General features: G+C 31.9%; 1 protein-coding gene across 2 annotated transcripts in view; it reads right to left on the bottom strand.

Moving 5' to 3' along the window:
- The window catches only part of LOC139527319 (uncharacterized), a 44,075-nt gene that overhangs the window by 23,483 nt on the left and 6,687 nt on the right, over positions 1–13,905 (bottom strand). For both annotated transcript variants that reach the window (XM_071322682.1, XM_071322683.1), the window contains exons 5-13: positions 12,967–13,041; positions 10,843–10,927; positions 8,843–8,963; positions 7,835–7,910; positions 6,840–7,034; positions 4,328–4,454; positions 1,688–1,804; positions 635–744; positions 26–144 (exon numbers count right to left, since the gene is read on the bottom strand). In XM_071322682.1, the coding sequence (XP_071178783.1) occupies positions 26–144; positions 635–744; positions 1,688–1,804; positions 4,328–4,454; positions 6,840–7,034; positions 7,835–7,910; positions 8,843–8,963; positions 10,843–10,927; positions 12,967–13,041 (1,025 nt within the window). The remainder of the gene's footprint in view (positions 1–25; positions 145–634; positions 745–1,687; positions 1,805–4,327; positions 4,455–6,839; positions 7,035–7,834; positions 7,911–8,842; positions 8,964–10,842; positions 10,928–12,966; positions 13,042–13,905) is intronic.

Raw genomic sequence — 13,905 nt, forward strand, 5'->3', positions numbered from 1 at the left:
CATACATATAGATTACACAACGTACATTGGACCTTTGTTGGCAAGGAGGTCATAAACCATTTCTATCCAGTGATAACACGCATTGCCGTTATTGCTTATATCCATATCGGTAACAGTTGCTCTGATATAGTTGCCAGGATCTCCCTATCAAATTATTAAGACTTTAAATATAACATTAAAGAAATTATTTGAATTATAATTTGCTAAACGTGACATGTATTCAGTCTACATAAGTATAATTAAACGCAGTGATATGAGTTCCAATAAATAAACTATATCCATCCAAGTCACAATGTATAAAAAGTATAGAAAAAATATGGGTCAAAGAACGACCTTCAACACGGAGCCTTGGCCAAACACCGAACAGTCGAAAACCTGTCCTTCATATTTTACACACAACAGTTATTAAAAAATCTTTAAAACAATACGAATCTTTGAAACCAACATTTACAGTGGATCAAATTTTTTGATCAAAAACAATAATCAAGGGATACAAATATCGCTGTGAAATCTTTACAAATATCTCTATTAACATATATTCAATACTACATTCAAATATAACATGTATAAACACAATATTACACACTGCCTATTAAATGTATCATTTTGTGTTTAAGTTCTTCACTATACATACCTGTATTAACCATACACACTGCACATCGAGGTCATAATTCGATGGGTAATTTGGTGACGTCAGGAAATATGTTTCACCGCCTGATATATTAACAGTACCTCCGCAGTTGACTGAAATTATTATAAGTATATTCGTGATGTCATTTGATTAACTCAAAATTACCACCGTTTCTATCACATACAACAATAATTTCCAAATCATTCATTTTTTGTCTTAAATGTATGCGTCAAGTCAATGATCCTTTACTTTCTCAAGTTTCATATTTTCCCTATGGAAAAAGTCTTAAGATTTTTGAAATGTTCATCCCTACCTGAAATAAGATATCTCAATGTTATCAAAACCTTTGAATAAAGTTATTAAGGTGGTACCCAACACTTTAACTAAAATTAATTTGGCTCGTTTAATTTTCTTAAAATTTTGACAAAGTATTGACTTTGACCCTTTTATAAAAATATAAAAAATTAAAAACATTTGAACCAACCGTTTTATCAGAAAAATTACACTGGTTATATAGCAGTTTGTCAAACACTTATTTTGATAATTGAGAAGCTTAATATTCCCTTAACAACACAACGTAATTAAAACGTTTAGCTGATTTTACAGAGTTATCTCCCTGTAGTGTTAGGTACCACCTTAACTGGCTTGATACCACTGCTGATAGACTGTTAGTTCTCGGGTGTATCATCAGCTCACTAGTGGTGTCTGGTTACTGATATGATATACAATATCTATTTTTACTAACCCCCACTTTGATAAATTACGATTTGCAAAGAAAATAATAATTCCAAATCCATCAGGCAATACGGACTTAAAGTAACTGTGCTATTCTTTTTATTTCCCTTATTTAGATAGCTTCTAATGTTTCTCCTTATCTGTAAATTTCTTGAATTCAATTATTTGTTTTTGAGTGTTCCAGATAATGATACATGCAGAAAAGTACTTCTGAATCAGGAATTATTTGAAGTCTACTAGTACACATATTAAAATGAAAAAGAAAAATGTCCAATGCATCACACTACGGTTGAAGACACTATATACTCAGAATATACTTACAACTACTTTGTTTAAGTTGTTGACAAACAGTGCCAGTTAAATCTCCAGGACAAGCACATGAACAAGTTTTATCAACAAATCCTCCGTGCTGACAGGTAGGTGGTGAGACACACGAATCTAAAATAGTAGTACATATAAATATATTATTGGAATAGTCCAAGAGAACTTCATGGTCCTTTTTTCTAAAATATAAAATAACTGTTTTAAAAAATCCCAAATTAAGATTAATCACAAAAATATCGTTTGAAATATTAACATGAAAGAATACTATCTTTTAAGAAATTATGTCCAAAAGAAATCTCTATCATTTAAATACAATTGTATCACTATAAACACAAAACAAATAAGGAATATGTTCGGGAATATTTTTTTCCATTGGCGATATATATTAATATGTATATATATCGTATGTGTGTTGTTTTATCGTTTTTTGAGTTGTTCTGTTGTTTTGTTGTTAACCTCTCATAATTGATGTGTTTTTTTCGGTTTTAGTTTGAGAGAGAGATTTTATTGTAAAACGACTCATACAGAACACTTAATTAACAATGACATAGGTTTTATCTTTCAACATTTATTGCAACTAAAATTTTCAATTACAAACACGTTTTGCTGGATCTCGATATTGACGACTTCAAGTCTAAACCTCCTGATTGCACTTGTGCTAATTCCCAATTCACATATAATCCTGCGGCCACGTTATCACCGGTAACCTCAACATTGTTAATAACACTTCTCTACGAAATGTGTTATCGAAAGGTCCGAAATATCGCGAGCCTAAATTCATCAATTGGAAATACAACTTTAAAATGTTGATGGACTCAGTTGAGGATTATGCCAGGCAATGGGCTATGCGCGAGAAGGAAGACCGAATGGATTAAGGCAGTGAGGTCGTTGATACAAATCAGAATTAAGAAACTGAATGGGTCATTCAATGCCCATGCTACGTCAATCTTTAAAGACCCAACTGTTGCAAAGCACCTATCCTACCTCCATGACAAATATGTTTTTGTCCCCGCAGATAAAGCCAAAAACAACATCGTTTCTGTGTGTAAAACTCATTACATCAACTGCTTGATAAACGAATTAGGTATTGACAATTCACTTGGACACTCAACATATACTCTCACGACACTTACCAAAGAAGAAATCCTGGATAATCATAGGTCTGTTCTGTGTTCCTTTGGAATTTCAACCAAAGATGAAGAACTGGATCTGCCATCACTATATTGGATACCTAAACTACATAAGTGTCCTTACAAACAACGGTATATTGCTTGGTCTTCCAACTGCTCCACGAAACCTCTTTCGAAATTATTAACATCTATTTTATCAGCAATCAAAGACATTATTTGTCGAAATGCGCATCTGGTGCAGAAAAATTGGTACCGTTGCTGTTTTTAGAGTACATACAATCTCTTTTATCGTGTAACAGTATTAAAACATTTGACTTTTCTACTCTTTACACTAGTATTCCACATTCCAAACTAAAAGACAAATTGAAAGAGTTGGTATTGCTTTGCTTCGTTAAAAAGAATGGCCAACGTAGATACAAGTATCTTGTCTTAGGGAGGGATAAATCCTACTTTGTTAAGGATCACTATGATTCGAACAAAAAAATCTCTGAAAATGATATTATCAAGATGCTTGATTTCTTGATTGACAACATATTTGTTACGTTCGGAGGACGTGTTTTTCAACAGACTGTCGGCTTTCCAATGGGAACAAACTGTGCCCCTCTACTTGCCGACTTGTTTCTTTATTATAATGAGGCTGACTTCATGCAGGAACTTCTTAGGAAGAAAGATAAGAAGTTAGCAATATCCTTTAACTCTATTTTTCGCTACATAGATGATGTTCTTTCACTAAATAATTCAAAATTTGGTGACTATGTGGTACGCACCTATCCAATCGAGCTAGAGATAAAGGATACAACAGATACAGTTAAGTCGGCCTCATATCTTGACTTACATCTAGAAATTGACAATGAGGGTCGGTTGAAAACAAAACTTTACGACAAAAGAGATGATTTCAGCTATCCAATTGTGAACTTTCCATTTCTAAGTAGCAACATTCCAGCAGCACCTGCATACGGGGTATATATCTCCCAACTGATACGAAATTCCCGTGCTTGCATTTCCTATCATGATTTTCTTGATAGAGGGTTGCTGCTCACAAGGAAGCTATTATACCAAGAGTTCCAAATGGTGAAGTTGAAATCATCCCTCCGTAAATTTTACGGACGCCATCACGAGTTGGTTGACCGTTATGGAATAACCGTTTCACAAATGATATCGGATATGTTCCTTACATCGTAGCTACAATCCCCTTCCCTTTCATTAATGTGACCTACCGAATTAGACTATTTACCGGATTTGTTATCACATAAGCAACACGACGGGTGCCACATGTGAAGCAGGATCTGCTTACCCTTCCGGAGCACCTGAGATCATCCCTAGTTTTTTGGTGGGGTTCGTGTTATTTATTCTTTGGTTTTCTGTGTTGTGTCGTGTGTGCTGTTGTTTGTTTGTCCTTTTCATTTTTAGCCAAGGCGTTGTCAGTTTGTTTTCGATCTATGAGTTTGACTGTCCCTTTGGTATCTTTCGTCCCTCTTTTAAACAGTATTAATGACGATATTCTTACTAGTACATTCATAAGCCTCAGTAACCTCAGCAATATCATAGAAACTGAAACCTGTAGCTTTTCCTGCAAGAAACTCTTGTCTCCAGTCATGGAATTTTAATGTTTTATCTCCATTTATTGATAATGCCTAAAAAGATGATGATACAAAACAACAAAATACGTTACATTTAAAGAAATAAAAGCATATACAACATATTGAAGGATCTAATACGAACTACAAATATAAAGGCAATAGAAATTAATGATAAATATTATCAACTTAGCACTTTTGTTTTAGGAATAATAAAGAAAAATAAATATATTGGATCATTTAAAAAGAGCAACGTGTATGCAATATTTTTAGGGAACAGTAGTCTACCTATTTTCACATCTTAGAAACTCATGAAGTTGACAAATTGACGCTTACACTAAAACCATGTAATTTCATAAACTCTAAAAGGGGCGAGACTGGTTACGTCGACACTGTATTCGTCCCCTGCTATGTATTCAGTATCTGCAATCCGCCATAACCAGTCAAAATGTCATGTTAAATTACATATTAAACTATTGTTTTATTTTCTAAAGACTTAAGTTCTTTGTCTCAATAAACAATCATGCACAATATGCGAGCGATAAAGCTTTGGGGCAGTTTACTGGTGAGAAGTGGAAAGTTTATTGGAAAATTGATGTCATCACGTTTTTAAAAGGTTCTAGTTTGAAGTTGTCCATATGTGTCAGTTTGAAGAAACGCTTAAAAAATGAAGCAAATCTCTATTTTCGTTAGTATTTTAAATCTCAAATTTAAAATGATATATGAAATGCCAACACTGACTAGACCGCGAGGTATAAATCAAAGTTTTAATATTACTGCCAAAATATCAAAATTGTGATTGAAAATTTTCCAACATGTCTTTTGTTTTATAAAAAAAATCACATACTACTAGTATGACATCTTCTACTTTAGAAAAGAATAATGTGGGAACTTTAGAACAATATTAAGTGGAACATCTTGATGACTCGGTTAAATATCTTTCTATATAAGGTCCTATATATTTCTAAGAACATGATTGGTTAAGAGCAACCGCGTGGATACTGTGTATATTCCATATAAGGTTAGTAATGGAGTTGTGTCCCTTTATACAAACAACACGGCGGTGATAACAACAGACGATTAAATGGATAACGAACGAGTGAAATTAATTCCATACAACACATTGAAAGCTAACAAGTTGTTATTGTTGGCCTTTTTTTATATTTTTTTTAATAGACTTATGAAAGTTGGATCATAATACTAACAGTATTGAAGACTTGATCACTTGTATAGGCCATAAGTCTAAATATCACATGTTTAGATAGTCAGTAAGATAAATTCGTTACATAGTGTTTTACGCTCTCACTCCATATGGAATTTACTGACGCTATATCTATCGTTTTAGGTCACTAGTGCACTATGTAACTAATATCATTAAACACTTATTATGTTTGAATATTACAATGTTAATGTAGATTATTTTAAAGTTCAGTTTCAAATACATTTAGTTTGACAAATCTAACATATTGTTTAGGGCGGACGAGGATAAATGTCGACTTAACATCAATTCTGATAAGTGAATAAAAAAGGACAATTTTCGGACAAATTACGACTTATTTTTTCATACAAACAGCATTTGCATCAAGTCGACGACATAAGTGTCTATTAAGTTGGAAATAAAAACACCACGGACGGAAAATATATCAATTGATTTGTTCCTTAATTTTCGTTTCTGTCCTTCCGTTATGTGCCTAACGAAAAATGTCCCAAAAATGGGTAACTATTGCATCGAAAAGAGAAAATCGAGTACATCTCTATATGTTAGGGCGTGATTGTCTTGAATATGTTGTCTTGAAAACGTATTTGACACATCATCTTGCTTCAGATTCTATCATTTTTATATATCAAGGCTACAGGTTGACTTTATAACATCAACCAGTACTAAAAAATGAAATATATGGGTCGAGTGAAATACCTTACTAATGAATCAAAAACACAGAGAAGGTATTTTCGAATAGCAAATTTTTACTAATAGTTCTTGACGACAGACTTTCATGTGGATCTTGAAAATGTATATCTTCGTAAAAACTTCATTTTTTTGTGAGTGAGAATTAGGGTTTATAGTCTTCAACCACTGAACATTTTTAGTCTGCCCTTCCACAAAGTATTTAATTAGAATGTTTTTAAATGTTTATAAATTTTTGAAAATTCCAACTGACAACCGATCACACATGCTCATTAGCTACTATTCTGCCGATAAAAACACAACTGGAATATAAGGATCGTAATGGTGCTGTGTGGATATTTTTTTGTTTTTTTCAAGAGCTCAATTGGAAGCGCGTCATCCCTACGATTGCTTCCATTTTTACGATTGTAAAACCGAAATGGCGTAATGGGGGTATAATTTTTACTAGGTAAAATTTTAAATGGAAATGTTTGTGTCAGAAACAATTAAAGATACACCCGATAATAAAAGAAATGATGATTCTAAATAAGACTTACATATATAGGATACATTAAATCGGATGCTGGGTCAAATGGATAAATATCACTTGTTGCTTCCTTTCTGTAGTTTGTATTACCCGTTCCTCCTACGAGATTACCCATAACAACAGTCAAATAATTGTCTCGGTCCCATCGAGACATTTCATGAAAAGCACCAACGGCATGTAGCATTTCATGAATAATTATTCCATGCTGTTAAAGTAACAATATAACACGAAATATCAAAGGAAATAAAACATTATATTATTCATAGTGTCAAGGCTTATCTTGTCTATTTGTATTTGTATACTTAAATGCAATCAGTTATTTTTTTTTAATAACGAAAGTTACCGTTTTACCATTGAAAGGCCAGGTAAAACAGAATATACCTCTTCTGACAAGTCCTAACTGGTCTGCTTAAACTCAAGTAATTTGCATGTTAAATATACGAAAGCACCTGTTTCTTTAAGTGTTATCTTTTGACCGACGTTTGATCTAGCTGCCAACTTTTTTTTCTGTAAATGAATTCAATAAGCTGAGAATATACATTGGCCTACGTAGATTTTAAAAATACTTTTTTCAGTTATTGTTATATTTCGATCAAAATCTATAATTGCAGGGAATCCCCCTAAAAAATGAAAACAGAAAAAACTCAAAAATTGAAGTTAGGCTTCTTTTCTGCGTGGAATTCAATAATATCTTAATTCTTTAAAGACCATATTACCATTTTTTTCTAAAACCTATTCATTCTTTGTCTTTTATTTTTATTTTTTAGTATCATTTAAATTATTAAAACGATTTTCATTTGACTTGAAATTGTAAACTATATGTAGTGCTTTGAAGAGGAAAACTTATAATATTTGAATGTCCCTTTGGCATCTTATGCCTTTCTCTAATATAAGAACAATTATATTTGTTGATGTAAATCATATTATTTGGAATGAGAATAACAATGAAAATAATCGTAATGTTAGTTATCAAAGAAACAAAAAACAAAAATACCCAATACATACCTCAAAACACTCGCTTTTTTTCAAATCTATTGATTGGGGAATAACCGAAACTTGTCCAATATACGATGAGCAATCTCTACAAGTAGTAAGAAAACAAATGATTAAAAGTAAGGCTGTGAATACAAATCTGTACAGAAAGCTTTAACAGGCATTTCATAACGAGCTTTAATAGTGTACACCATTATATATGTACTTGAGGTATTACAATTGAATCATGGTTAACTGTGGTGAAAAGGTACAGTGTTTTTGCAGTCCGGTTGGAAATGGGAACGTTTAATATGATGCCTGATGTAGGGCTATTTTCAACGATGATGTACGAAAAAAATCCCAACCTATTCGTGGATACTTATGATCTAACAGTAAATCAAATGTTTACCAGTAGCAAAAAAGTTTTCGTATTGTATCCCAAATTAATTAAATATCATAAAATTTTACAAGTGAGAGGTTTAGATAAATATAAAACGAGATTGATTCCACCATTTTTTCTACATCAGAGTTGTTTAGAATTGTTTTTATAGGTTCAATTTCAGAAAATTATTATGATTTGACCACGTTAACAGCGTGGATATAACTATCGAGAATACGAGGCTTTACCGAGTTTCATGAATTCTTAGATGTTATACAAGTTAGAAATGAATAATGAAAAGGCTGGGAATTTTTCAGATTTAACGCATTTATCTTCCTGAAGAGACGAACACATTGTGGTCCTCTTTACAAAATTCTGTGGCTCTTTTTATTCCATGTTCAATCTGGCCGTCGTCATAAATAACACACGAAAAAATGAAATGTTATAACGTATGTACAACTAGTTCAACTAGACCACAGGTTGTTCCCGTACCAGATCAGACTTTCTGTCTTCTGCGTTGCTTGGAGTGAGATTAGAGAATTCGGGTTTTTGTGGTTTATATTGTATATTAACTGTGCGGTATTCTTGATGATTCTTGTTAACATTAGTGATATGATATTAATACTTTTGATACATTGAATGATGTTCCTATATATACTCACTGTCCATCATTAAAAATGACGTAATGAGTATGAGTATTGCTGTCATATGGAATCCACCTTACACATGTTTTTTCATTAAAATCTACTATTGCCTTAACAATTTTTGTTCTTTGGTCAGCATCTGAAAAAAAAATCTTCATAATTTAATGTTTTAGGTGGCTTTGCCAGAAGGAGAAAGAATAATGATACAACTGGGCTTAATCTTTATATTTAAGGCTAATATTTCAAAGATGTTTTCTGAATTGATTTAGTAAGCAGTATTTCACTTGTGAAAAAAAGCCCTCCAAAAATATAGATCGGCAAATAAATGAAATTAATAAGGTATTAAAGAATAGTGAATTAGATGAACTAAATACATAACTTATATTCATTGATAAAGGTGTCCTAGAGAACTGCGAGGATTTGTTCTAGTGTCGAATAGTTGAATCATCATACATGATGAAAGTAACATTGATATATCTCAGAATTCTGTGTGTAAAATAATATAAAATTTAAAGAAAACAATTAGAATAAAAGGAATTTAAAGAGTAAGGAAAAAAGAGATAGACAAACAAACAAAACTAATTAGAAATAAAAAGTAAAATCACAAAAATTTTGAACTTAGACGAAAATCAATTCGGAAAGTCCATAATCACATGGCAAAATCAAATAACAAAACACATAAAAACGAATGGACAAGAACTGTCATATTCCTGACTTGGTACAGGCATTTTCACATGTAGAAAATGGTGGATTAAACCTGGTTTTATAGCGCTGATCTTCACATTATAGAAGAATTATTATAAATTAGATTAGTTAAAAACTTAACTATATAAATTGATAAAGATGTCCTAGAGACGGAACTGTAAGGGTCTGTTCGATTGTCGAATGATAGAATAATTACTTGTTTTTAAGACTATAAGTGCAGGTCGAAGGTTAATCTATGTTGCAAACATGCGCAGTGAAAATCAATTATCAAAAACATCGGCACAAATTCAATTCTATTTGAAACCTTAATTTTACACATACATGCTTCAAAGTGACAAATTTGCAAACTATCAGAAGAGTTTACCGACGCTTAAAAACTTATTTGGGAAATACAAACCAAGCGTACCGGAAGGATTCGAATTTACTCAAACATTTACCTGTACTGATTTCATCTAAATGCTACCTTTGCGTCATCTCTTATGAATGCATTACAAGCCATGTTCTCGTCGAAAATGTTACACAAGGGGTATGACACAATCGATAATTTAGGTCCTTGGTATTGCGTCTTTTTCGTCGACTTATTGTTTTTATTGTCCCAAAATATCTTTTCCTTGCATTGTCATCATCAAAAAAAATATTTGAAAGGTGTCCCTAGGAGTTTCAAATATTAATCTTTGGCGGGTTAAAGACTTGTTATTGTTCCGAGATGAACATTTCAGGGACTGAATTTTCGGCTCTCCTTTGACACCATTTGCAAGAATGGTCTTGAGGAAACGACGATAGTCCGTCCGAATGGGCGAATAATGGCTGACCCGTGTTAAGAAAGAGCCATATCTCTTGCACGTAAAAAACACCTTTTTAGATTAAAAAAAACACAGGCGGATGCCGTCACAAGGCAGCACTTGCACCCTCAAAGTGAAAAAGGATTAATATAAGATGCAAAACTTGATTCCAAATCCAGTATAAATAAATTTGTTTAAACTGATTCATTAAATTCGATTCTAATGCAAACAATGTAAAGATGATAAATTATCGAACTGATTATCATGTATACACCATGTATTTAAATTATGCAACCATTGATTTCCAGATTTAACGGTGGACACGTTATTTGAATGTTTGAAAACGAGAATGGTTGACTGAGTTTGGTAAGAGACCAAAAGCTATACAAATGTCATCTTTTTTATGATCTAATTCTTTCATTTGGTAACCATAATACATGTATGTATGTATATGATAAAATATAATAAAGTGTACCGTTCAAGACTTGAATATTATTTATTTGCAATTGTCTTAGATATAAATCAACTTACTAAACGTTGAATTAATCTTATAAGGAACAATTCTGTTCGGCCACAAACCAGCATACATGTAGTCAAAATTTCTCTTAGATGGATCCTAAAAAGAAACAATATATACTAGCATAAAATCTATAAGAACTATGAGGACAGAAAGCTAATTTGTTATCGGTTCCCTGTAAGACATGTGATAACTTCATTTACATTCATTACTAGATGAAGAAGTAACGGAGAGAAAAAAATCAATCCTGGTACCTTTGATGAGCTTGTGCATCTCTTAATTATAAAGCATAGGGCTATTTATGTATTTGTTATTTTTATCTTTTACTTTTTAGTCCATTTTTGTGACTATCCTTTTGACGTGGCACGGTACATTTGTACTTATATCATTACGTTGTTGTGTTATGGTATATTTGTTTGTTATCTTATTTGTTTTTGCTGAAGTGTGTTGTTTATATGTCTTTTTGTTTTTCTTTGTTGACATATCGTCTGGCACAGAGGTGAGAGGTTTATCGAGCTATAAAACCAGGTTTAATAAAAAAATGTCTGTACGACTTTATGAATATGTCAGTTGTTATCAATTCGTTTTAGCTTTTAATTTTTTCATTTTATTAGGGGCTTGTCGCTTAGCATTGTCTTCAGAATTCGATATTTTTGTAATTTTTCTTTTACCTAATGAATAATTCAACAGATCATTGTCTCGGTCACCGAAAAATCCTACATCCAGGGCGGACTAAGCTGAATCTTAAACCATTATGTATACCAGTTCCGCGAAATGGACGCCACACGAAATCTCGAATGATATGAAGAACCAAAATTTAAAAATATCGCATAGAACTAAAGGTCAAACTTAGGACATGCGCTAAAATGTCGATCAATAATACAGACACTTAATATTTGACTCGCTTCTCTATCCTCTAAGTTTCAGATTCTCGGCACCCCTTTCTTCTACTGTTTGTTTACAATGTTAAATTGGTACACAATACTTTAAACCTAGGTTACAATTTTGCATTGTCAATTCTAATTACAAATCATTCAAGGTCCAAAAGCAATTATTTTTTGTATGCTCTTAAGATGCTCGATACGCCGTTTTTGGGGAACTTAATGACAATGATTTATTTTTTATTTCATATTGTTATAAATTTTTTGCATTGGCGGTTAGAGGATGGTGACTAAAATTGCAATATGTTTCGCTTAATCACATGAGCAAACTATGAATAATACGACAAGTAGTTTGGGCTTAAAGGCGGTTATGAAAATCGTTTCGTCGCAATTGTCTATTTTAGGTCAAAGTTGCCTTAGATCCATTCAACTGTGTTTGATGTAAACATGTATACTAGTCAACAAAAGAAACAATACACGGCAATGCATTTTCCATATATAACGAAACTGGATACAATACACCGAGGTAAATTGTTGCCGAATCCCGTCTAACTTTTACAGAGTGTTATTTTCTCACCAAACCCATTGATATAAAGGCAAAACTTCTAAAAAAAGAAATACTAAAATCGTTTTTTTTTAACCCAAAATTCAAAAAACGATATCATAACTTAAAACTTTTAAACTTAAATAATGCCTGCTTAAAATTTTGGATGCCTTTGCAGATATTTGAATACTTAATTCTCATCTTCGAAATCAAGTGCCGATTCTTGTCATCATTTTCTTCAATAACTCGGTATTTTCTATCTTTCCAATTTGGTCAAATTCTTTTAATCATATGCATTTTCTTTGTAAATATTTTAAACAGTTTTTCGTATTTATTATATGTTAAGATAAATCTTAGTTTAAACTTGTGTATCATCCTTTAGTTGACCAGCATAAATACATTTACAAAATGAAATTGGAAAGGAAGGCGAGGGTTCAATTCTTTTTTACCCATTATGAAACGGTCTCTGGATGTTATAAAATTCGTGAACATCTCTTTGAGGTAGCCTGATACGAAGCCGCAATTCTGTCTTTATCGTTCATATTGTCTTTTCTAGTGACTATCCAAATGAATTGTCCGTCATCATAAACTAAATATTGTTCTTCTATAATCTTTTCACTTGACATTACTTTTATATTTGTTATCAATACTGATGTGTTTAATTGATATTAAAATATTGTCATAACTCAAACTCTCTATATTAAACTACTCACAGAAGGAGGGACTGGATGTTTATCTAAGTTGTATGCAATGGCTCTCGTTGTATTCTTGATATTACGTCCAATGGGCTAAAACAGAAAAAATATAATGGTCAAAAATATGGTTATGGTAATAATGGGAAAACGTTTTTTTTTATGTAACAAAAAGGAATATTTTGCCTATGCAATGTCCAATGTAAATATTTCGTATATATTGCTTCCGAAGTGGGGAACGCTAAAACCCCAAAAATTGAAATCCTAAGACGATAAAGTAAATATAAGGAAAAGAATATAAAAACAACCTAGAATTGGGACGATTTACACATTTGACACCAATTCAGCTCTCAGGTGTTTAAGATATAACTTTTTCGGGTTCGTGCAGGACCAAATGTTTAAATGTTAAAAAAAAAAAAACGTTTCTGAGCATCATAACACAGAGCCTGTACAAAACATATATATTAAGTCATCATCATCATTTTATATTTTTAAATTTTAAATATATAAACACATTTAAGAACTTACTGATAACACCACAATATCACAAATGAATCCAACAACCTTATTTCAAAAAAAGTACACCAAAAATCAAGAAGGCGTTCAAAAACAATAATTAAAATAAGAGGTTTAAACCATGATAAAAATCCAAAAGACAAAAGAAAAACAACAATCAACGGAATACTACGCACACAATTAAACATTTTACAACACGAACCCCCTGCGTAAATCATTTACGTGCTAACTATTGATCAAATTTTTCCAGCTTCCAGGTTATCTAATCAAAACATAAAATATGATTAGTAAAACCAGTTGATTATTCTTGATGCAATAACGGATTGATGAATACTTTGTGTCTAATAATGGCTAATACATCAATAAATTCTATCATCTTACCTTTAATCCTCAACAAATGGGAAAATTAAAAATTGAAACTATTTTCAAAATTTTGTTTTAAAT

The sequence above is a fragment of the Mytilus edulis genome, chromosome 6, assembly GCF_963676685.1.
Source record: "Mytilus edulis chromosome 6, xbMytEdul2.2, whole genome shotgun sequence".
Classification (NCBI taxonomy): Eukaryota; Metazoa; Mollusca; class Bivalvia; order Mytilida; family Mytilidae; genus Mytilus; species Mytilus edulis.